This window comes from Rattus rattus, chromosome 3 (assembly GCF_011064425.1).
Source record: "Rattus rattus isolate New Zealand chromosome 3, Rrattus_CSIRO_v1, whole genome shotgun sequence".
Lineage (NCBI taxonomy): Eukaryota > Metazoa > Chordata > Mammalia > Rodentia > Muridae > Rattus > Rattus rattus.
This window is the reverse complement of record NC_046156.1, coordinates 8,210,653-8,237,104: the sequence shown is the minus strand read 5'-3', so window position 1 is coordinate 8,237,104 and position 26,452 is coordinate 8,210,653. Positions and strand designations below refer to the sequence as shown.

Below are 26,452 nucleotides of genomic sequence, written 5' to 3'. Positions count from 1 at the left end.
ATTCTTCACAAGATAACGGCGGACCACAAGACACCCTGAAAGGCTCTGCAGTGCGTGTTCACATCAGTGTTGGGAGGCCGCAGCAGCCGGCGAGCAGCACACCAGCCTGGCAGAGGTCCCTGGAGGAGAGCCCCACGGAGTGCACGGAATCCTGGGAAAGTCACTGAATTTGCTTTGATCTTAGGTTCTCCTGCCCATAAAATAAATATGCTGGGCTCATTTTAGCTTCCCCTCCACCTCTGTTTCTCCTTGCCCGCTAGACTTGTTAATGGAGATTCTTGGGCTGTATATGAAATCTCAGAAAGCTGAGCAGGAATATTCCCTCGCCCCCAATACAGAACCTTACTGGAATGTTGGCTTTCCAGGCTTTTGCACAGAGCGAGCTATATCACTTCAATACGGGCTCCCCAATTACCAGGATTTCTGATGGCAATTATATATGTCTCAGACTTAGGAAAACAGAGAAACCAATTAAATGCTAGCTAACAAATATGTCATTTCTCACAGATCACACCTTCCAAAGCATAACGTTCACTACGGTGAAGTCGTGCCAAGGCACACTGCAGGGTATGCCTTTCAGCCTGAAGAGTTTCAGGGACTAGGCATGAGAGATCTGATCCCAAGACAGCCTGGTTAACTAACGCTGCGTCTAGTGTTAATGGGAAAGCATCACTGAAAGCCACATGGCATCCACTCAGCAGCTGGATGATGCTGTGTGTTAGGCTCCCTTTGAAGGACGGGCTAGAGCCTCAAGTCCATGCCTAAATCTCACACAGTAAGAGGAAATTGTAACATGTCACACGGCAGTAAACGACATCAGGAAAATGGAGTGTGGGGCCCAGGTCAGGGAGGGGCGGTAGGAGGTGTTGCCAGGCAGGGAAGGGTTCTCTGACAAGGTGACATTTGAGTCAAGACCTAAGAGAAATAAATGAAGGAGAAAAATCAGGCACCTCTCTGGAGATACTCCCGAAGTATTGAATTATGGGGTCTGTGCTTTTCAAAATAGGAACATGATTCGTGTGCATTAACATAAGCTTTACTTAAGCTAACGCATTTATGAGCTCATTCTCTGGGCAGACTCCAGGCTTCAGAAGTACACGGTCTTGATTTCCTAACAGGTCTGTAGGGAATCCAGATGCAATCTCCACCCACGGGTTGCTTATCAGTGAGGTAGAGCCCAGACTTCAGCATAAGACTTATGTTTTTGCCCTGAGAACCCACCTCGGCTCGCTGCACATCCTCGAGGTCAGCATCTTTTTAACTCACACTGGGATTTGCTTGGCCTTGGCCGGGTTTCTCAGCTACTTTCAATCCCTTCCTGTTGACATCCCGATGAGTGTTATTTATAAATATTAAAAACAAGGAGGGTGAGACCGGATGCAGAGAACCTGACAACACATGCCAAAGCCTTAGCCAGAGAACCGTCTCGGCATCTGGACAAGTCTGACACCTACTTATCGCCCGGGGAATATGCGCATGCGCGCTTGCTCAGAAGCCATTTGCAAAAGGCATGAATGAAGCTACTCTCTGAGCTGCCTAGCTCCAACCCCAAGGAACGCCCTTCCTTAGTAGGGGAGCTTAGGAGGAGTGTGTGGGTGGATGGGGGGAGGCTGGGTGCGTGAGTAAACAGGATGCTTTCCATCTATGATGAGAAGCCATGCAGCTGCCTCAGCTCCTAACGGATGCTGCTTGGTTTAAATTCTTGAATGCTCGCATTTGCATAGGCCCTTTATGGAAGCACACTTTAGAAATGGAAGCCACACATGATCGCCAACCTCACTTGCGCTACACAGTTGTGCCTCTGGTTTATGATTTCTGGGCATGGTGATGTGCTGACAACCAAGTTAACATCTCCAAAGAAGGGAGGATTGCCGCCTCGCATGTCCCCCTCGCTGTAATTTACATGACTTGACGGAATTAGACTGTTATTTTCATCACGGTGATGGGCAAAATCATAAAATGATGTGTATTTTGGGAGCACCTAATTAGCTCTCCTTAGTCCCAGTGAGGTTTCGGCTATGGCTCTGAGCCATGAGAATATCAGAGAGGTGTGTGCATCTAGCCTTAGCGTCCACAGAGACAGTCCAAGGACTTGAAAGGAAAACTCCTGTGGAAGGCTGGGAGGATGAGTCTTGCAGCTTGCACCCGGCTGACTGCTCAGATGCCTTTTATATCCCATTACAAGGGATGACTTTACGGCTGAAGCCTCTATTAGTCATCACGATGGCAGGATTACAGACACGGACAAAAAAAGTCCATCTCTCTAGTCACAGTTTTTCCTTTTTAATCAAAAACATTAACTAATATTGATCAAGCCGTTTGACACAAAACTTTGCTGCCGCGTGTAATCAGCAACTGAAGCGAGAGCCACATTTCGCACACAATTGCCAGCACCTGTGTCACAACTTATAAATAATGGTCGGCCCCTATAGAGCACCATCTGCTTAATAGAGAAAAATGTTCGTCGTAATTAGGAAATTCTTCTTATTATTTAATATTTATTGAACACCCACATTGTGCTTGGCAGCAAAAACACCAGAAACTCTCTGCCCATCAAGCATCCACCTGCTCAGGAAGTAGGGCGTGCCAGTTTTACGGCAGTTTCTGGTCTTCTGATTCTTTCTATATTCGCTCCCAGGTGACAGAGCTGCAAGCGGCTTACGCTTTCCCCTGATTCAGGTAGGATGCTGAGCTATTGCATGAGTCCTGTTGCAGGCCAAGAGAAGGAAAGCGGTAGAGGCACCACAATCTCCGTGAAGCACAAGCAAGTGAGCTGCTATGCTTCATTCACTGATTGAAGAAATCTGGTGCAGTCAGTCCAATGAGGGCGAATGCAAGAGAAAGCCCGCCCAATGAAGGCAAACGCAACAGCAAGCCGGTCCAATGCCCGCCAATGAGGGCAAACGCAACAGCAAGCCCGCCCAATGAGGGCAAACGCAACAGAAAGCCCCCAATGAGGGCAAACGCAACAGAAAGCTCGTTCAACGAGAAAGCCCGCCCAATGAGGGCAAACGCAACAGAAAGCTCGTCCAATGAGGGCAAACGCAACAGAAAGCTCGTCCAATGAGGGCAAACGCAACAGAAAGCTCGTCCAATGAGGGCAAACGCAACAGAAACAGAACAAGGTTGCAGGTAGTGTCAACTGTCAATCTGGCAAAAATCTAGTATCATCTGAGACAAGAGCGTGCTTGGGGTGGGGGGTGTTATCTCGATTGCACTAAGTGGAAAGACCTGAATATTGTGGGTGACAGCAGGCCCTGCCTGGGATTCTGGTCTGTATAAAAGTCGGGAAAGCAAGGTAGGCTCCAGCCTGTGACAGCCACTGGTTTTTCTTCTTCTGACTGTGGCTGTAGTGTGACCAGATGCTTCAATTTACTGATGCCATGACCAAGTGTGGCTTGAACGATGAGCTAAACCAAGACCTTTCCCTCATAAGTTGCTTTTGCAGAAGGATTTTTTTTTTATCACAGCTACAGGGAAAAGAAAAGGCAAGCCAAGATGAATGTGTTGGGGAAACGACCTTGGATCAGAAGCTACGCCTGGTTCATCATGCTTACCTGCAGAGTTTGTGTGGGCTCCTCTGCGATGAACAGCCAGGCTGGAACACTCATTTCAGTTCAATGGCAGGCACAACTTGGTTCATAAAGATTTAATGGGGCTCTCAACAAAACGAACTACCATAACAGACCATCTACCTCTCTAGAAAATCCCACTACATCCTATCATATGCCTAATCAATAAAAACTCAAGGGAACCGTGTAGGAGCCTTTCCAGGACCACTGAATGACCTGCTCAGGACAGGAGACAGCAACGCACACCCATCTATGCCTTCGTCTGAGGTATCCAGTACAGCGCCTCTCTTTAATGAGAAATAATTTTCTATCCCTACCTATTGAATACTATATATATATCCCCCCCCGATACTAAATTCTACCCAGTTCTCTACTTCACACAGTCTCGTGGTTTTTAGAAGAGGCTGCCCATCTTTGTGCCAGTGTCTCCCTCAACCTTTAAAAATAATACGCATTGACGTACTTCCTTCTTCCACCTTTGGCACGGGGGGCGGGGGGTGGTGGTGGTGGTGGTGGAGACATGGTAAATGGAAACAAATGCTTGAATTTGCTGTCCTAATGATGGGCTACTTATGGGGCTGAATGAACCAGACAAGGAGGTGCGATTCAGCCCCTTAAATCATGGACATACATGCAAGGTAACCACCTCGTGTGGATAATTCAAGCGACAGAGAAATTACACACCAGCAGAGTGATGAGCACGGTGTTCAAACAGTGGTTAAAAACGGAACTCTGGAGTGATGTAACCTGAAGGAAGTGCAGGGCAGCAAGGACATGACTGAGCTCATGCACTGTTAGGGAAATGTACCTGATGAGCCCAACTGGAAAGCGAGGTAGTCAACACACACCCACATGTTCGAGCTTCACTCAGGGACCGGGACAGAGTGATCATCCCTCTATGGTGATAAAGTGCTGTATCTTACAGACTAATGAGTGACAATGTCTGGCATGGTTGCAGAGGGACTCGAGCTTAAGACATTGACGGAGGGAATGACAATGCTCCGCAGGCACTGCGCACCGAGCTGAAGGTTCCCCTACCACTCAAGTACCAGAGAAAAGCATCCTAGACATGTACACAACACTACACCAACGGCAAGGGGCTTTTTATAACCCTGGTAGGTACATACAGCTAAACTGTGGCTAAATATAGGTAAAACCACCAAATGTCACTTTCTCCAAGCAGACTTCTCAGTGTGGACCTAGGACCTGCGCAGAATTACCTGGCCGTTTCCGAGAAAGACAGAGCTCTTACGTTGAGGTGTAATCCAGAAACGTCAAGCAGGGCCCTCTAGCAGGAGCCCAGCACTGTGCATTCAGTCAGCTCCCAGGTGAGCCTGAGGAAGGCTCACACTTCAGAACCACTGTTCCCCCAACTCAGGAAGAGAATGTCGCTGTTCTTCCTGGAGAGCAAGTCAGTTACCCAATCCGGCCAATGACGTTTTAACTACAAGACCACATATTAGGGAATGAAAATCGGCCAGGGCAGCTCCTTAGGGAAAAGGGTGGGGATTTTTGAATAACACAACCCCAACCCTAGCATTTCCAAACTAGCAGTCTCCACAGGACGGAACCCACTGCTTTCAAACATGTTTGAAAGCATGCAGCTCTTGCTTTCTTTCCCAGCTACTTGAGAGACCCTGTAAAACTGCTCTTACAAGAAATCCAAAATCTCGGCCAACTCTGGGTCATTCACCACAAAAAAAAATTTGATTATTTATTGCATAACTTGCATTATTTGAGGTCCTTGATCCATATTAGTGTGCAAAATAAGGAGCCCTTCCGTTAGGGAACGTATGTCCTCGTAGAAGATACACACAAAAGAAACAAGCGAGGAAGTAAACAGATGTAGAACACTGTAGATTTAAAAGGCCATGATGTAAAGTAAGGAAATGCAGGACAAGGTAAGAGTTGGATGTAGAGGCCAGCCTAGAGGTCGATGTTTCTGTTTCAGGCGCTGGGATCAGCTCACTGAGGGAGGAAGAGTATCTTGGCAGTGAGCTAGAGCTAAGGGATCCAAAACAAGCATGCCGAGTGTCCAGGGCGACAAAGCAAAGAGCAAGGGGTTAAGTCACACAAAGCTCGGAGAGGAAATAAGGGACCAGGGTCCCACCAGGAAAGCCTGCCTGGGCTGAGGATGTGGCTCCACGGCTGGAGGACTTGTCGAGCACACATGGAGACCCTGGCCTTGATCCTTGTGCCCCATATACCAAGTGCAGCGGTGACACCCATCTGTGATTACAGACCACATAGGACACAGAAGAAAGAGAACAAGGACAAGGGCATCTTGGCTACCTGGCAAGTTGCAGACCTGCTTAGCTTTGTCCCAACTACATTAAAACGAAAAGCAGTAAGGTGAGATATGAAGGTATGAATTCAGTTTTTAAACTATGAAAGCAGAGGGCTATCACAGGGTTTGACCAAAGAGGGGCGTGGTCTGAATCATATTTAATATAAAAGGTTTACCATCATTGCCCTTCAAGAGTGGGACACAAAAGCCATCAATGCAGAGGACTGAAAGATATGGCTGCCGTCTTTTCTCTTCTCTGGACTCATCATGAAATTATTTAAAGTGTCCCCACTGTAAAGAAGAAAATTGTGTGTGTGTGTGTGTGTGTGTGTGTGTGTGTGTAGTCCTCTGCTTGGGTCTTTGGTTTCTGCTCTGGGTGTTGCTTCCTGAGGATCGAGTATTGGGTTCAGGTTCTCTGGTTGGTCTGTTCACGAGACAACTGGCAGCTAAGAGAATTGTGAGCAAAATTTTGGAACCTGCTTGACCGCTGTTGAGAAACTAAAATAGAAGCCTGACTTTGAAGAATGGATCTGTCAGGGACTTATTACAAACCCAGCACCCAGCCATGAAAACCCTGGAAAAGGTAACAGATTTGCCAACCTTTGGCTAAGACAGCACGGGTGGTCTCTCTGAATAGAACTGTAGAGACTTTTCTATCAGAATCCGGCCCTACAATTTATCCGTTCAACATTGCTGTGAGCCACCTATACGAAATAAAACTGCTCCGAAATTCACCAGTGTTTCATAAAACAACAAAGGGATTTCTAAGTTGTTTTTTTTTTCCCAGTAATGGGCATTGAACCTAGGGCCTTGAACACGACAGGCAAACTCTCTACCACTAAGCTCTATCTAGCCCACAAAAAGATTTTTTTGAACTCAAAAACATATTGGGTAGGATTTGTACTCATTTATCCATCCATTAAATATTTACTGGGTGACTATTAAGTCAAGCAGTCTATGGTGCTTGGGGAAACAAATACATAGGAGCCTTTCAAGGTGTGTGTGAAGCACCTGATGCGCTTAGACTTAAGCAGCAATGGTGTGTGTGATAGGAAGTGATGGTTTCTATAAAAACGCAAGCCTATAACGCCACGGGTTTTCAGAGCAAATACACGATCTATCTGGGCATGTTGCAAAAGGCTTCATGAAAGAGGTGGCACTTGACTAGGTGATGAAGCAGGGCCTGGGTCCACGCGCTTGAGGATGCAAGGGCCAGTCACACAGGAAGCATCTCTGCAGAAGCACAAAGGCAGGGTGGCTGGGTAGTCAGTCACCTGTGTGGGAGGCAGGAAATAAGACACTGTAGGCACAGCAGTGGAGATGATGGGAAACTGGGCCATCACTGAGGAGAACTAAAGGAGCCCTGACAGGAGGGTCTCTTAGCTGAAAGGCATATGGCACGTGGTAAACCGCACACTCTTACTAGTGAGACGGAGCAGGCTTCACTACACTGTCCTGTGGGGGTGGACAGAGGACACAGAGTATGCATCACAGAAGTCCCCTTGTGTAAGACAGGGTCATAGACTTGGGATCTGACTACAGATTACCAAGGTTATTTGGGAAACGGCTATTCTTTATCTTTGAATGAGATACTGTCTGTCCTTCTCTCAAGGCAATCAAAATAGCACATTTTAAAGTGGCCTCAGATGAGCGGCATCAGTTGGGCTTCCGCCCTCATGGAAAGTGCAAACTCTAGAGCCTGGCGCTAGATCTCCGCCGTCAGCAATCAACTGGATGTACACTGAACTCTGGAGTGGACTCTGAAGACTCAACATACTCTGTATTAAGGGGAAGAGCTACACCCAGAACTCTAATTAAGTAGACACTTTTCCTCAGCTAGAGAGAAAGGTTTGCAGAAAGAAGCACCCAACACAGAGAGAAAGGTTTGCACAAGAGAAAGAAGCACCCAACACAGAGGCCATCTGCAGGCTAGAACTCTGTGGATGCTGCCCAGCGGCACTCACCTCACAAGATTAAGTGTAAAAAAAAAACCAAACCAAACCAAACCAAAACAAACAAACAAAAACAACCCTGATTTTGTTCCTTTCTTAAAGATTTATTTTACTTTAAATTGTGTGTGCCTGTAGGTGGGGGCACATGCACAGAGGCAGACGACTGCGGCAAACAGAGACATCGGATCCCCCTGAAGCAGACATTACAGGGTTGAGAGCTGTTTGACATGAATGCTGGGAACTGAACTCAGGTTCTCTGCAATAGCAGCCCATGCTCCTAATGACTGAGCCATCTCCTCAGTCCTCCACTCTATTTCTAAGAGAACACAGAGAAAGAGACTGTTTTTCGGCTCACAGATCTTAACTCCCCCTTAACGGTGACCTAGTCTTGATGGGAGAAAGACAGTCCAAGTAAATAAACAAACATATGGCCAGAGGGAATCCAAATAACCAGAGTAGGGAGCTGACTGTGAGACAGAGCCTAAAACAAACAGGTACCCTTTAGAGAAGGACTGAAAAACTCAGTTCTAGACTTGGTTTGCACGGTGTCCTGATCCACAGAGGCACTGCCTGTGCAGTGCTCAGAAGTCGCTATGCAAAAGGGAGATTCAGTGCAACTGTCTACTGGAACTTTCTGCATAGCGAAATCTCTCCACCCAACTCTGTCTGTATGTCTCTCTCTCCTCACTCTCTCTCTCTCTCTCATGTGTGTGTGTGTGTGTGTGTGTGTGTGTGTGTGTGTGTGTGTGTAATACGCAGAAGTTGGCACATCATAAACGTCCACCCTATGCTGTTGTTATTAAGAGATGTTAATCATAGGATTTTAATCTCCAGCATCTGCACATTACAGAGGCTCTATACAGGCCGCTTAACAATGGGAAGGCAGAAGCTCTCTGTGCCTGGATGCTTGTTAGCACGAAGCCACAGTCCTAGGTGCCTTATTATACTTCTGTGACTTGGGAGTCCAACAAGTCTGCCCACAACTGTTGTATGAACTCAGTGTTCCTGCCAAAGAAGTCAGCTGGGGAAGGGCCATTAACTCCACTTACAGAGGAAAAGGTGCTTCGGTGCATTTTCAGTGACAATCTTCAAAAGGATGAAAAGAGGAAACAGCGTTTTTTAATACCATCTGCACCCCTCCAAGGCTTGCTCCACTTTTCAAGCTTCTCTTGGTCCAGGTCTTTCTGAGGTTGGGAGCTGCTTACTGAGAGTTAGGGACAGCTAGACAACCCTGTCTCTGGAGTCAGCATACAAGGACAACACTTCTTTGGCTTTGGCTGACTAAGGCGGTTTGTACACTTTGTTCCTGACTCTTCTCCTCCCTACACCGTGTTCTTTAAAGCCATTTGTCTTGTGCAGTGGTACGGGGAGCTCACAGGGACCCCAGATCCTCAGAAGAGACATAAAACTGGTTCCTCAACCTAGAAACTACTATGAGTTTGCAAACCCAAGGGGATGTGAGCCAATTTAGTCCCTAGAGTGAATAGAAGAAATTTTCAGAAATGACCCAGTAGAAAGAGTGAACCCCATGCTGCCCTTAAGACCCTGGCTAGACAAGAGAACTGTCATCACTGGATGACAATGAGGTCTGGTACATCTCTGGCTTCTCTTTCTCTCCTGGGTACTGAGTACCAATGACGGAGTTCTCTGGCAGAAAAAAGTCAGCAGAGAACTTGATGTGTACAAACCAATGTCCCATGCTCTCTGTACTTCCTGGCAGTGGCTGCCATGTTCTCTGCTTCCTAAATGGCCCTTAAAATGACTCACTCTCTCCTCACCCTTTTTACTCGAGGCAGGAACATCATGAAACACAGTTCCATTCACAGCTAACGTTCATTAATTTCACCCATCCCCGAAGGCGGAGTCACACCGCTGCCAGCTAATTACGACCTATTTAGGGCAGCTAAGAGTCCTTTATCAGCCTAGAAATAGCTTTGCTCTTTTACTAGTGACTATAGCTTTCTCAATTATTAGTTAATTAAATAATATGCCTACATCTGCCGACATGTTTCTGAAGTGGGAAGCAAGCTGCAATCGCCCACCTGCTAGAAGTTAGAGCACAGCACTCGTCCTGTGCCCGAGGCCTTCTGGGAACTCAAGATTCCCCCTGTGTCTATGCATGCCAAGCACATACTCTCACCCTTTGGGAAGAGGGCACTATGTGCCACTGTCAGTACCCCCGGGGGATTTCATATGAAGATGTATTAGGGTGAATGTCGGCGGCCACCATGCTACTGTTACGTATGCATACCAATCATTCAAAAAGGAAGCAAACAGACATTTTGTTCAGAACATTTTGAACATTAAAAACCTTTCACTCCAAAGGTTTCTGGGAGGCCAGGAAGGTCTTCAGAATTCATAATTCTTGCTTATCAGAATTGCATTCGGTAAGAACAACTACGAAGTTGGTCACTGTCCAACGATCAGAGGATTCTAGAGAAAACTGGCACCTTCATACAGAAAAACTGGGAGTCTTCTCCATGGCTCCTAGGCTCCCCCGCGGGGCCACGCTGACAGACAAGCCAAGGAGTTTTAGGCAGTAACTAACACAGGAACGAATTAATTCTCTTTAGGTTTAAAAGAAGTCTCTCAATGTACTTAAGGTTTAGTCTAGCATGGCTCCAAGAAAGGCAAGCACCTGAGTGATGCTTCCCCCACAGTACATTTCCTCAGTAAGGAGTCTCATAGGAGAGAGGAAACCACTGGGAAAATGAAAGTGTACCTAGCTGACATTCATTTATCTGGGGTCTGGGGTGGTTGTGGCATTTCATACCCACACACATATGCACCACAGAGAATGTGGGAACAACTGTCAAGAATCAGTTCACTCCTTCCACACATTGGGTCCCAGAGATTAAACTCTGGTCTTTGGTTCTAAGGCAGACACCTTTGTCCACTGAGCCATCTCACCAGTCCGAGGCTGTATTCTTCAAAGAGAATTCTGGTGACTGAAGAAAAGAAACTGAGTATTTTCCTTCAAGAAATTGAACCTAATAATGTTTCATCTTAAGTCATCTTAAATAATAGTGACATTGACATTTTGGGCCTGTAAATCGACAGAGACATAATATCTCCATTAGAATCTGACGAATTGGGGGTTGTGTCTCAGTGGTACAGTGTTTGCCCGGCATGTCAAAGGTCATGAGTTTGATAACCACCAGACATACACAAGACAAAAATGATACTTGCTGGTGAATTCTGACAGTAATAGTGGCAGACTGAAACAGTACTACGACAAAAGTAGACTTAAATGGAACTCTAGCTCCCAACTCCTTCATGTGTGTGCCTATGTGTGCACAACATAGCACCCACTCCTAGTTACTTAAGAGGAAACGTACAAGTTGCGGGGTACATCCCAGCACACACCAAGTGAATGCAGCCTTATACATTTAGCACCCATGCCTGGCATTAAACATCTTCGGTGCACAGTTCCCCTAACAGGCTGGCAATGACCACATAGCTAATTCGACATTACTTGAAGTTTACTATGAATTGTAAAGTAGAACAAATGAGTAACTGCACTGCTCTTCTTGGGACCTTTGATTGGCAGCCTGCCAGACAGAAGGCATGGCTGTAAGACACTGTAAGACGTGTATGTTAAAAACAAAAGTCTTGTAGGCCTGAGTTAGAATGGAAATTTGAACCTCATGATGATCTTATACAGACAACACACAAAGCATATATTGGTTATAGCCTATCTCTGCCCCACTCTAAAGGCCAAGAAAGAAAAAGCCAGCCTTGTAACAATGGATGCCACAGTGCTGTGATAATGTTCTTTTAGCATCCAGCAGAATCAAGGCTCTTTCTCGAATGTCTGAATACAGGCAGGAAGGTGTGTGTGTGTGTGTGTGTGTGTGTGTGTGTGTGTGTGTGTGTGTGTGTGTGTGTGCATAAGAGCAGAAGACCCAACAATACTATAAAGGAGGAAAACTACCCATGGCCTCTACTGAGCGTCAAAAGCAAGCCCATGCGAAGAGGCTCCCAATGGCTAAAATAAGACATTCGGAGCCTAAGCTGTGCTCTAAAATAATTTGAATTACTAAAACACAGACACACTTGACTGTCAGCATGTAAATACTAGAAGTTATAAACATGCAAGTCAGTTCAGAGGATGCCAAGGAACTGATGCAGCAGAACCAGTCAGTAAGAGGCTGGTGCTGCCTTCTATCTCCCGGTAACCAAATGAAGCCAACTTTCTCTCTATAAAAGAGAGAAGATAAAACACCACTGTTCGGAGCCCTAATAAGCTCTTGACTCTGGACAGTCGCCATTAGTGTTCTCTACCATAAAAAGAGAACACTGTGAGGTACACTTCCTTTACAAGTATCACAACAATCTTGGCAAAGGAATAAATACTAATCGGACCTGAATCCAGGCGTTCTCAATGACTTTAAGTCAACGTTGAAGAAATAACACGAGGTGAGGTTAATAAAACTAACGGGATGGTAAGACACCCAAGTGGCTAGGTTTCTTCAATGTGAAGTAGTGTAGGGAAATAGCCTATCTGTAAATATACACATCGGAAATCCATCATGCAATTATCATACATGAACCGTGTGCTAGTCCTGATCCGAACCAATGCTTAAATCACATGTACGAGACAACTGTGACCACTGCAAGCCAAGGAAACACACAATGCTACAAAGGGCATGTCTGCATTTTCCACATACGATGTGCATTTCTTTTGTCTTTTCAAAACATGCAATGATATTTAAATATGGAATACAACCATGACGTGTGAGGTTTGCCTTAAGATAATGCTTGGGGAAGGAGCCAGTGTGGGGGGATACAGCATAACTAGGACTGGTCACGGGTTAGTAATTCCCCAGGCTGAGGGCTCTCTACAGAGACGAAGGCACTACCAGTCTCTGCTCGAGAGTGGGACATTTTTCTTATAACAAGGTTTTAAAAGATATTGTTGAAGCTGTGAGCTTGGCTATGTTTAAGAACCATTACTGCAAACCCAAACCTCAGTTTACATCTCCAGAACGCACGCTAATGTTGCCATGGCCCTGAGTGTCTACAACCCCAGACCTGATTCCTGTGAGCCACTGCACGGTCAGCTTAACTGAAATGGTAACCTCTGGCTCAAACAAAGGCCGGGTCTCAAGCAATAAGGTCCACAGTCACTGTCTTAGTTAGGGTTTTACTGCTGTGAACAGACACCATGACCAAGGCAACTCCTATAAGGACAGCATTTAATTGGGGCTGGCTTACAGGTCCAGAAGGTCAGGACAGGAGCAGGGTAGCATCCAAGCAGGAATGGTGCAGGTGGAACTGAGGGTTCAACATCTATCTTCATCTGAAGGCTGCTAGTGGAAGACAGACTTCCAGCAGCTAGGACAAAGCCCACACCCACAGTGACACGTCTACTCCAATAGGCCACACCTATTCTGCAGGGCTACTTGCTCTACTAATGGCACTCCCTGGGCCAAGCATATACCAACCATCACAGTGACAGAGGAAAACACCACACTTGCACCTCTGGTTTCCACCTGTGTACATGTGTATCCACGTAGTCAGAAATATTGTCTGACATTTGTCATTGCATGCCAGAGAATGACGGAAATCATTATACTCAGTACAAACAAGGCCAGATTTAAGTCCTAGTGGAGATGGAAGTCTTTGAGGTCATTCTGGCCAACAGGAAAAGCTGAGCAGCCTGATTCTACCTGTCAACCCTTCGACAGAGTCCCAAAGAACTTGTGCACTTTAATTCTCCCATCTGTGGTAGCTAGGGAAATGGCATTAAGTAGAAAAAGAAAAAGAAAAAAGAAAGAAGGAAAACGTAGCATAAAATCATTTGACCTTTAAAAGAAACTTAGCTTTGGTAACCTCGTCGATAGATATCTGCAAAATAAATTTTGCCAAGGCAGCAGTAAACAGCGTTTCTCATCATAGACACAGAAAACACCTCCCGATGCGACTTGCTAATTGTTCTACCACCTCACATCTGTGACAGTGCCTCTGAAAGCTCGCAGCCAAGCCCAACACGCAAGAGCTCCACGACCAGATAGCACACTAAGTTCTTCTCTGATACCCCGAAGTGGTCCCCAGGCATATCATCGTAACTGAGGGATACCCTAAGGGATAGCCGTAATGGAAAACCAAATACATCTAATTAATTGCATTGCTCGGGGCTAGTGAGAGACCAGAGGGTTCAGGAGCCCCTGGAGAATGGTCACGTTTGTACAGAGCGGTGCTACACGCGAGTGTAGTTCTTGCAAACACCAGGTCTCGGGTGCCCGCGCTTGGAATTGCCCTTATGCCACACTAATTTAGATCTAACCTTTGAGGCTCTTCCTGCAGAAGAGGGGGCCCCCCGTTACAGTGTTGCTCTGTTTTGCATTTCGGGTGAAGTTGCATTTTAAGGGCTCAGAAGTAGAAAATGCTAAGTGAAAATCAATAGGACCATTGCTCCACCTGAGTAGGGGGTTGGGGGGGGAGAGAAAGAAGGAGAAGGGAAGGGGAGGGGAGGGGGAGAGGAGGGAAGGAGGGAGAGTGTATGTGTGTCTGTGTCTGTGTGTCTCTGTTCCTGTGTGTGTATGATGCCATTAATTAGGAAAGTTAAAAAGGCACTCTTTTGGGTGGAAGGGGGGATAGTGAGCTGGACAAACAGACCATAAAAATCTCCCCGCCAAGACTGAATTTACACTGGAATTACACCTGGACACAGCAGAGCCCAACTCGCCACAAGCACATGCCCAGTCGTTACAACTTCCTACTCAGTGATATTGAGTAGTAAAAGACAGGGATGAATCTTAAGGAAATCAGAATGTTAGCTCTACAATTACACGTGAAGCTCAATTTCTTCATGGCATTGCACAAGTAAGCAAAATCCATGTATAATTCAAGACTCCAGGCAGATCAGGTTTCCTGATCTTCTTCAGCTTCAGTATCAGCCCAGATCGATCGGTTTGTCGTTTTGCCTTGCTCGCTTGTACTGGTTGTCTTTGCAAAGAGACGGAAAAACCAGCAGATGGTGGAGCTGCCTGAGAGGTTTAGCTATGAAGGAGCAGGGAGAGGAAGAAGAAGATGGGGAAAGGGGGAATGAGAGGAAGGTTTACTCAAAGAGGGTGGGGACAGGGTCCAGGATAGAACGCACACACACAGAAAAGGTTGTTTGTTTTTTCAATAAATGATTGAAGGGTATTTATACTTCATGCCTCTTTAAGAATCCTAGTCCTGATGGTTTTTAAGCAGTACACAATTTCCTTTTTAAAAAAAGATTCATTTATTTATTTATTTTGTTTATCTGTCTTGAGTACACTGTCACTGCCTTCAGACACACCAGAGGAAGGCATGTGACCCCATTGCAGATGGTTGTGAGCCACCATGTGGCTGCTGGGAATTGAACTCAGGACCTCTGGAAGAGCAGTCAGTGCTCTTAACCGTCAAGCCACCTCCCCAGCCCCAGTAATACATAATTCAACGCAGTGTTCTGTTCAGTGTATCGGATACTAATGTGCAGCATCCGAGAACACAGGGTGGGTAAGAAGCTGTGCAATCATTAGAAGGTCAATGGTCTGTTCTCTCTGGTCTCAGAGGTGGGGGGAGGAGCCACAGTTTCTACGCATTTAAAACCCCGAAACTCCTGACTATTTCTGTAGTAAAGACTTCTCTAAGCCGGAAATCCGATTTAATCAATATCAACCTGAGCTCCACAGGAAGAGATCTGAAGACATCCTGAAGGACTATCCGCCATCTCTCAGAGCTTCAAACCAATTAAGATGGAGTGAACTTAGGCAGTGTAGTCGGAATTAATGGGACCTCCTTGTTGGCTCATGAAGTAATCATAATGATTGAAAACACGGAGTGCTTGGTTTAAAAAATACCCGTGTTCACTTGATAGCTGGCAAAGGGCCTCGGCTAAGATACGCCATAAAGGACAGTAAAAAGCCGGCGAAGCTCTTTCAGAGGACTCACCTGTCTTTCCCAGTTTCATCCTTAAACACCCCGTCGCAGTACGTCATCCGCTGCTCCGTGGTCACGTAGATCTGCGCGTCTGGGTAGGCATCGACCGTCTTCTTTAGCATGTTGTACACGATGCCGTTCCCGTCCTTCCTCATGTTGCGGAAAGGGCCCCAGATGACGTAAATGGTTGTGCTCGCCTCCTTGAAAAAATAGTCCGGGTTTTTCAGCAAGAGAGGGACGCTGGTGTGTGACACCACTCGGACCATCGTCATGTAGCCGACATCTTCCTCGAAACCCTTGGTGGGGGCATTGTTCATTCTCCAGATGCAGGACGCACGGTCTATCTCTTCCCCCACCTTCTGTCCAACCATCTGACCTGAGTTCGACACGACGGCACAATGGTTACAGTTCAGCTGCAAAGGCTGAAAGAGAGAGAAGTGCAGAGTGTGGTCAAGTGAGCTCTTGAGGAGCCGAAATGTCACGACTGTAGAACTGCCGAGCATGAAGTTACCTCTGACACATCTCTGCCGTGCAGTCCCTGCTGCAGCTGAGGCTTTTATTGGACCTGTGCTTTCATTAGAAAAGTAAACACATCCTGTTGAAAAGATGATTTGACTTTCTGTGTCTCTATGCCAGTTTAAAATTATGGGGGGGGACTCATTCCTTTCCTCTCTAAATGATGAGTTTTATACATTTAGACCCATAATTTCCAGTGAAATAAGAAAGTGTAAAACTGCTGATTTCTAGGATAAGGATGGTAGCTATAAAAGGAACTCCAGTGGTACATGTGTTTTGAACGTTGGTGGTATGTATGCGTGGGTAGGTGGCAGGGGACAATAACATGAAAAAGACACACACAGCCCAGGCCCACTTAAGACAGCTGAAGTCTTATATGCTGACGTTTAAAAGTCCCCAAGTCACTAATGTGCCTCTGGGCTTACATTATCTTTAGGTGGACAAGGTAAGGCCTCTCTTGAGAACACGGAGAGACGTGCACACAGTCTTTAGAGGCTGAATACCTCTGCATGGAACTGACAAAGACTGACAAAGCAAACACTGATGTCAGGGAGAGTACCTAGCACCAGTGCCAGTGCTGGAGCCAAGACCACACCTTCAAAATCTGCATCCTGTAAATTAGAACTTCTAAGCCCAGGTCTTCTAAGTCTGGAGCTCCTTTACTTTAGATTTATTTAAATAATAATATCATTTATTTATTATTTATGTGTAGGTGTGTTTCTATGTGTGAGTATATTCATGCAAATGCCTACGGAGACCAGAAAGAGGGAAGAGATCCCTCGGTGCTTAAAGGCTGTTGTGGCCCACCTGAAGTGGGCACTGGGACCCAAGCGAAGGTTCCCTCTGCAAGAGCAGTACACGCCCTTGACCTCTAAGCCATCTGCTAGTCTACTAAAGGTCCATCTTCTCACTCACACAAAGGGCTCACTGCTCTTAGCTTTACCCCGTTTCCTTGGCTTCTACAATAGCCACGCACGCTACTTTTGCGATTTCTTTCCCACGGGAAGACATGACTCTGTCTTCCGAACAGAAAAAAGAAACACTTCGGAGATTTTCGTTGACCTTCTAGAAGACTGCAATTTTTGATCCTGAGTTTGAAACCAAATGTATTTTTTGCCTACAGGAGAACAGCTCCTCTCATACACGGCCCTGCCCCACCTTTATTCCTGTCCTATCTGCCATCTAGATAGTGAACTCCTCTAAGATAATGCCTCGCCTCTGACGTCAACAGTGACATACTGGCGGCTCAATTAAAGTAGAAAATGAAAGATACAGGTTTGCAATAATCTATTAAGAGTTTTAACACTTTATATCCTTTTTTCCTAATTCTACCAATTTGTGGTACCCAAGTGTTGTCAGATGTGTGGTCTTTCACTTGACTTACCAAGCTACACTCTCAGCGAAAATGGTCTCTCCCTCCCCAGCAACTAACAACTGCTCTTAACCCCATTGCTAGGGATGGATAGGGAAGAGAAGTGAACCTAGGAATAGTTGGGGATGCAGGGTAAATACAGTCAAAACACACATGACACTCTCTAAGAAGTAATTTTTTTTAAAGAGTCTGAAAATCGAGCCAAATACTAGGGAAAAATAGACTTTCCCATTTAGTTTAGAACTGTTGATTTAGGTGGAAAGAAAAAAGCAATCATGAGGAAAGGTCAACTAATCAGTAGGTTCAGTCCTGCTGTGGCAATCAAGGTAAGGAAAAAATGATCGGTAAAGCAACTCAGAAATGCCACTGGGACAATCACCACACAGTTGGGACTGGTCACCTTTCCTGTTGATGGCACTCTACCCAGCAGTTTCTGGTTGCCTACCGCACAGCAGGTGCAGTTCCAAGAGTCACAGCTGAGGTAAGAAATCATACACAAGCATCTCTGATGAAGGAAACACACATTTAAGTTGTACTTTTATACATGCACACGATAAATACATCAGCATCCTGTATGATACATTAGAAGGCGATCAGTTCACAAAAGAGAAAGTTTTACAACATGGAAACTTCGGAGGTACACGCTTGCATGTGAATGTGTCTCTGTGCATGTGAATACGTCTCTGTGTGCATGTGACTGCATCTGTGTGTGCATGTGACTGTGTGTGCATGTGAATGCATCTGTGTGTGCATGTGACTGCATGTGTGTGCATGTGAATGCATGTGTGTGTGCATGTGACATGTATGTGTGCATGTGAATATCTGTGTGTGCATGTGACTGCATGTGTGTGCATGTGAATGCATCTGTGTGTGCATGTGAATGCATCTGTGTGTGCGTGTAAATGCATGTGTGTGCATGTGAATGCATCTGTGTGTGCATGTGACTGCATGTGTGTGCATGTGAATGCATGTGTGTGTGCACCGGGAGCGAGGAAGAAATGCCAGAAAGGCACTGCTGAGAGAACATGTGAATGAGGTAACAGAAGGGTTACAGGGTAGAAATGACTCAAAGACATCGCCAAGGCCGACTCTAGTGAGGTTGGCAAAACCAAAGCTACTGCCAATCCTATGAGATGGTGAGGAAGAATGAAGCACTCAGCAGAGTCCATGCAGTTGGTAAGTAGGCACTGGGGGCAGAAAGGTGACCACTGCGCATCCCTTGGGTCCTCTGGCTTCCTGTGCAACGGAGAGCTTTGACAAAAGAGAAATGGATGGCCTGAACTGTGTCTTAACAACTTTGTCCGTTACATGAAAGTCAGATGGTTAGAGAAGGTTAAAACAGGGAGAGCAAGCGACTGCTCCCACGGAGAAGAGAGGGTGATGAGAAGACAAAAGTGATACGGGTAAGCAGAGAAGCCCTCAGCTTCTGGGTATATTCTGCATCAGTCCAGGTACTGAAGGTGTGAAAAGCAGGCGTTAGGGAAGGAGACAAGAGTACCGTCAAGCTTCCGGCACAGCCACTCGAGACTAGCACAGTCTCCAGTTAGGATGAAACGATGGATTCTAGAAATAAAACCAGGGAGGCAAACCGAGAGTTTGTCTCCAGTGTAGGCAGGCGGATGACGCCCAAAGTAAAGACCACTACAGTGTGTCTCTTAACAAATCCACTCGAGCCGCTGTAAATGGCTGTCCCACCTTGATTACTAAAGTTGCCCGGGCTCACTATGAAGAGCTTGAAAAATTGAGAGGACAGAATTACAGTTATTCAGATTTCTATCACTCAACCATAATCACAAATATTTCACCACATTATCCTTTTTCTATGTCGGCTGTGGCAATCAGGTTGAAAAAATTAGATTTACACAACCAGGCAGTTGTGGTTTTCTCTCGTTTTCACGTTGATCTTTCCCATGTCAATAAATAATCCTCGGAGGTGGTTTCAGTACCTGCTCACTGCTCAACTACAGATACGCCGTAATGTGTCCACCTGCCTACCCTGGACATCCAGCTCTTGCCTGATTGACTTGCTACCATTTAAAAGTACTTTGATAAACATTTTATTTTTGTCCATCCTGAGTACTTTGGAGTCAACGGTTACAACGTGTGATAAACTTGTTTCCTTTGGTCTCTATTTACTCCAGTAGCATGTACACGGCTGGCAAAGGCATCAGTGTAAGCTGTCACGACTAAGAATCAGAAAAAACATGACCTGTTGGACCCACACGGGTCCATTTGAGAGACACCTTAAGCATTACAATCAGGGTGGCAGAGGCGACTTGCACAGAGCTGGGTCCAGCACCCATGTGAGCAGTGACTCAGTGCTCAGCGCCCACATGGTGGCTCAACCCATCCGGATCTCTGGTCCTGTACCTGAGTTTGGCCTCTGTTGGGTATGCTGCGTGCACATGGCATACTTCCAAAATACATGTATGCACAGATACAATAGAAATATTTTTAAAAATACCTCCATGATCCACAGGCATGGTGATGGATGCCTTCAGTGCAAGCATTTGAGAAGCAGAGGCAGGAGGATCATGAGTGCAGGGTCATCCTCAGTGATCTAGAGACTCTGAGGTTAGTCTGGGATACCTGCCACACTGCCACACAAACAACTTTGTGATAACAAACTTGAATGTCACCTTGACAAACTGCAGTAAGTAGCAGGTAGCGTAGGTTCTAGACCAGTTCCATCACAAGCGCTTTCTTAAATGAAGGCTCAGTAGAGTGACTTTGAGGGTCAAGTGTTGTCTAAAATGTCACCATGTCCTTTAGAAGCTGACATTCTTTCAGACAACATGGACGAGTACGATCATTTTGTTTGTTTTGTTTTGTTTTGCAATTTTTGGTAGGGCTCAACAGCCATTACTCAGCCATTACTCACGACTGAGTCCTCCAAGATCATCATGAATCATGCACATGTGTGTATTATACACCGAGTGTTACACTGTTTGCTCAGACACCAACACCGTGCACATGGGCAGCACGATCACATTTCACTGTCCATTGCAACAAGGTCCTTAAGTGGGCAATAAAACCATATTTGGGGTTCAGCCTGCACAGAGCTAAAAATCATCAAAAAAAAGCCTTGGATGTGTTCTGTAAAATGTGGCAATTTGCACTGGATTTCCCAGCCATTAGGATGAATTAGCCGGTTCTGCTGTAACACGGCTTAATTTAGCTAATAAGAATCAGCAGGCTGGTCTCACTTGACAATTGTAACCTCTGAAAGTGATCCATTAAGACATCCCAATCTGTTCCATGACAACACTGGGAAGCCACAGCTGTGCAGATTATGAGGTCAGCAGCTGACTAACAACTCAAGGGCCAACCATGGGACCGACCGTTTGTTGTTTATGTGGAAAAATATGTGCCGGGAGGAGAACAGGGCTTTCCCTCAGTGGCTTTGCTCGTAGATGAAGGATTTGCTAGCCACTTCTTTTCGCTGTTGGTTAGATGACAGTGTCACCATGACTAGAGTCTTTAGAGACTTTCCTGTGTGCATTACTGAACCCAGTCCTGCCTAGCTCTCTGACTTCCTGGGCGAGGCGCACATGCTCAGAGCTTCAGGAACCATTGTAAAGAATAGCAGAAGAACTGGGGCTGATAAGCAACATCTTCCAAGTCAGGATTGGAAGCCCGCGACTGCCAGAAGCCTTGAAATGGTCCCTGGGACGCATCCATGTACTTGAAGGAACTGTCAAACTAATACATCCATGATGAAAGGAAGAGAAGAGACCACGTACTCATGGTTGGCCGGCCACGATCTACCTCACCCGGTCATCCCCATCTCTTGTATTAGCTTCGTCCCGTGTCTTTTGATCTCAGCTTCCTTCGTTAAGTGCATTGCTGCTTCTGCATTACACACGTCTCCATGGCTTTGTTCTGCCTCGGTAAGTGGTGCCTCTCTCTTCCTAGATCGGGGGCCTGGATTTCCTGAGGTGTCTGTTAAGGCTTATCTGGTCCAATTCATCAACCTTCATTTTAATTTCAAATTCTTCTCTTCAGTTGAATTGTCTCTACTTTTTTTTTTTCCTTAAAAATAATACACCCCTTGGACCTTGTTTCCTGTATCAAAACATCTTTTAAAATCTTTTGCTTGGGTGAAGAGCACCAGATATGTTTAACTAATCCCTTTCTGGCAGCTATGCCACTGGTAAAGAAAACCTACAAGTAGGGGAAGGGTGGAGTGCTTGCTTGGACTTTAATAGTCTGGGATTAATGTAAACTATTAAAAAGGATAGGCTTGGTGATGCATGCATGTAATCCCAGCACCGAGGACACAGAAGCAGGCACACACACAGAGCTCACTGGCTTAGCCCACTTGGCGAGCTCCAGCTCCCTACACACACACACACACACACACACACACACACACACACACACACACACACACCAAACACTTCATTTTATTTGAGATCTAAAATGCTGACTTATAAAGTGGCAACAAACCTATATTTGTTTTAGGCATTTCCTCCTCTTGCCAAACTTGATCAACCCCAAGCCATTATACTTAGTTATAAACACTCAGTTGGAGAACAGTTAAAAGTCTGGTGACATCTATTGGACAACCAAATGATTTCTCCATGCAGTGACTCTGTACAAGGTGCTCCGAAGGACCAATCATTTTGAAGTTCTAATCGGGGTAACCTTTGATCTCCGTACCCAGCTCTGATGTGTGTGGGGAAGTTGTGTGGTCTGCAGCATCTGTCCCGGCTTTGTCAGGTCTAAGGGTGTCCCTGAAAAGCAAGACATCTCCCACCGAAGTGATCCTTGGTGGTTCATCTTCCACAAGGAAGAAGTGTTTCTGCATTGTTGCCTGGGGCGTAGGGGCAGGGGGGATGAGCCCACAAGAGGGAAACAGACTGAGAACAATAAGAGCAAAGCTGCCATCTTGGCTGTGACTGACACCTGTCATGATTCAGGCCTTTGAGTAGAGCTGCCCATCTTGGCTGTGACTGACACCTGTCATGATTCAGGCCTTTGAGTAGAGCTGCCCATCTTGGCTGTGACTGACACCTGTCATGATTCAGGCCTTTGAGTAGAGCTGCCCATCTTGGCTGTGACTGACACCTGTCATGATTCAGGATGTCTCTTCAGCATTCATTATGTTAATCAAACTTGATCTTCAAAATCTTCTGTTGACTTGTTTGTTTTTCAGGCAGTGTGGCACTTTGTAACCCTGGTTAACTTGGAACTCATTGTGTAGACCCAGGTGGCCTTGAACTTACAGCAATCCTCCTGCCTCTACTTCCTGGGTTCTGGAAAGACAGGCCTGAGCCAGAATACCAGGATTACAAAAGACATTTTCGTTTGAGACATCGACTTGCTGTGCAGCCTTGGCTGGCCAAGAACTCTAAGTAGACCAGGTTAGGATTCAAGAAGCCGTCCCTCGAAATAGATTTTCTTTCATTTAGTTGATTTTCATTTTCTATTAAGATGCTGAGTAAATCAAGATAAGCTTGATGTCCAGTGGACCAAGTAGATGTGAGGACCTATGTTCTAACTCCGATGCCAGGGAAGTGACCCGAGGTGTAACCCTCAGCTTGACAGCAGACCTAGAATATGTGGTGAGTTCCAAGCCAATCACAGACTGGGAGAACTCTGCCTCAGAACAGTGTGGACAGCTCCCTAGGAACTGCACCCAAGGGTGACCTTTGGTGTCTACATGCATGTACACATACATGTGAATCCCCAACAGGTACATGCCAGAACATAGATACACACACATAGGCACAAACACAGAAAACAAATGTGTTGTTGGCCAAGAGTTTCCTGAAAGTAAGGCAGAGTTGTGGCGTGTGCCTCTCATGCTCTCCCCATGCGTGTCAGGGGATGGAGAATTCTCCAGGACACGCCTACAAGGGAAGCAACTTAGAAACTTAGGTGTATTTTTTCCCTTAACATGTTCCATTTCTAATACGACTAAATTTTAATCTGTCATAAACTCATCGTGAGCATTTTCATTATGTCCTGGATGGTCCTGTGCATCTGTTTACTCAATACGATTTCAACCCATTTCTTTTCAAAGAGCAGTGGGTTGTACGCTCTTCTCTTCTAAGGAGGAGAGTATTATCAGTGTCCAGGGGAATAGCAAAAAGCACTGCAGCAGATGCTGCTGCTGGGAGCTGTTCTCCATCACGACTGGGAGCCCCTCCCCTTCCCAAGGCTTCCCTCACCTGCGCCCGCTTCAGAAAAGCAGGGTAGCTAAGAGGTCACACGTTATCCTCGAAGTCGGGGGTCGCCCCCTCCTCCAGACATGAAGATGCCCTACTTACACTGAAGGCTTTTCACCACGTGTGTTTCCAAATTCATTCCTGTGTTATGAGCATGAGTCTTTGAAAACACACAAGACTGCAAGATGGGGTGGATAGATTCCCCAAGAAGGTCCCAAGCTGTAGATAGGATGAGGGGGAGGTGTGGGGTGTGCGTTCTTCTATCCTTGTCAGCTCATGGTGTTGTAATAATCAGCCTCGGCTCCCTGAGCTTATGCGATGCGTATCAGATATGGAGACTCTGGACATCACTTTACCAGTGTTATTTCCAAATGGCCCCTCGATGGGTTAAAGTGGAAGAAAGGAGAAGAGAAGGGAAGCAGAGGGGAAGGGAAGGAAGGGCAGAAGAGAGGTGATCGGAAGTAAGGAAGGGGGAACAGGAAGGAATGGAGAGGAGTAAGGGAGGGAGGGAAGAAGGGAAGACCAAAGCTACTAGGCCACTCTTCCTGGTGGGCAACTTACCTGTCAAGAGTGGGTTTTCTCTTTTAGTTAACCTTTGCTTCCCTGCTCCTGCCTGCCTCTACCTAACCTCACATGCGTGTGCACGCACAGGACACGCCTGTTGTCTTCATTCAGGTGGGTGGGCTAGCTCACCTCACATGAGTGTGCACACACATGACACGACTGTTGTCTTCACTCAGGTGGGTGGGCTAGCTCACTTCACATGAGTCACAGGACGCACCTGAGTGTGGGCTAGCTCACTTCACATGAGTGTGCACACACAGGACACACCTGTTGTCTTCACTCAGGTGGGTGGGCTAGCTCACCTCACATGAGTGTGCACACACAGGACACACCTGTTGTCTTCACTCAGTTAGGTGGGCCAGTTCACCTCACATGAGTGTGTACACACAGGACACACCTGTTGTCTTCACTCAGGTGGGTGGGCTAGCTCACTTCACATGAGTGTGCACACACAGGACACACCTGTTGTCTTCACTCAGGTGGGTGGGCTAGCTCACTTCACATGAGTGTGCACACACAGGACACACCTGTTGTCTTCACTCAGGTGGGTGGGCCAGCTCACTGTGGGCTAGCTCACTTTTCTAGGTCTCCTTTCATCCTCCTGGCCAACCCTTCTGGAAAGGTCCATCACTGTCTTCCCAGTGTGAGCTGGACAGATTGCTCTACCCTTTTTGAATGATATATTGGGACAAGTGCCAACCCTTTTCCATTTTAATCAGTAAGAAGAATGAAATACTTAACCTTTACTCTTTTCCCTCCGAACAAGCTTACAGACAATTAAAATCTGTGAAATAAAACCTACAAAACAGTGTGGTTCTCCCTGGCAAAAAGGAATAGTCATGGACGAAAGGTCACCTGTCAGCTACTTCCAGTCATTAAATCTCTGCATACATCACTAACATCGCTCTGTGGAAAACAAAGGTCAAAACATTAAATTATGAAACAGTCGGGATTAGAAAAGGTCACCAAAAAACTAAGGAAATTTGACCAATCCTGTGAACACGGAGCCCTAGCAGCTAGCAGAGAGGTCGGGAAGGGACTCGGCAAGAACTCTCACCCGCACGCTCTCCGGCTCTGCCCCGTGTTGGATATGAATTCCCATTTACAGCTTAGTACCTAAAACGAAACTTGTCCACATCAAATAAAAGCAGGAGCTCCGATAAATATTTCAGGATGAAGAACAAAAAAACAAAAACCCTTCATGTTTGAATCTAACCGGCCTAAATTATTAAGAAGCATTGCTTCACACTCCCTAATGGCTGCTTCATTTCAGCTGAAGCGATGTGATCTTAAAATGGGGAGACAGGTCCCTCATGCACCTCCAGTGTCTTAGGGACTCTATGTTTGCTAATTTATGACTTTAATGTTAGAACAAATGGGATCTTTGCTTTTCATCACCCAATTTGAATAAATCAGAACAAAGCATGTCGGACAAGCCCCAGGGACAGTCCCCCTCTTTGCTGTCATGGACCGCCTCACGTCTCCCCTGTGCCTTTAGAGTTTTAGTCTTAGAGGCTGCACCCCATATAATGATGCCGTCGGGGAATAGATTCTGCCTTTCTTCTCCTCCGTGTTCTGTAAGGCCCTTCAAGTGAGAGGTACAAAAGGCGCATTAACAATCTGGCGTTGTTTTTATTGCTTGACAAACTTTAAAAAATGTATTTTAATTTTTCCCTTGTTTCAGGAGTGATTAAGCAAGCCGTTTCCATCTTCCTGGAGTCACCTCTGTGTGCCAAGAACTGGGAAAACTGTTCTAGAGAGAAATCCATTCAGCCAAGCCGGGCTGCCAGGCTGCCAGGCCTAGTTCCCCGTCCCTCCACAAGGCTGCACCATGCAGCTTCTGCGGCTTCCAGGAGCTGTGCGTTTAAATCACCCGTGACGAGGAACTGCACATAAAAACACGGATTTGATAACCCACTGTTTGGCTCCGACTCCCTCTGGATTTGGGATGTGGCGTTTGCTTTCGTTTCTACCTGGTGGCATTATATTGAGACATAAAACTTAATATGGGGCTGCATAAAACCGTTAATGTCAAGAAATAATTCTACAACAGCCAACACAAAGCTATGCTCTCAGTTGCCATAGATGACACATTTCCCTTT

At 46.1% G+C, this 26,452-nt stretch overlaps 1 protein-coding gene across 1 annotated transcript in view; it reads right to left on the bottom strand.

Moving 5' to 3' along the window:
* St6galnac3 (ST6 N-acetylgalactosaminide alpha-2,6-sialyltransferase 3) overlaps nucleotides 1–26,452 on the bottom strand; it is a 503,028-nt gene that overhangs the window by 188,401 nt on the left and 288,175 nt on the right. Inside the window, exon 3 of the mRNA XM_032897130.1 lies at nucleotides 15,738–16,147. Within this exon, the coding sequence (XP_032753021.1) occupies nucleotides 15,738–16,147 (410 nt within the window). The remainder of the gene's footprint in view (nucleotides 1–15,737; nucleotides 16,148–26,452) is intronic.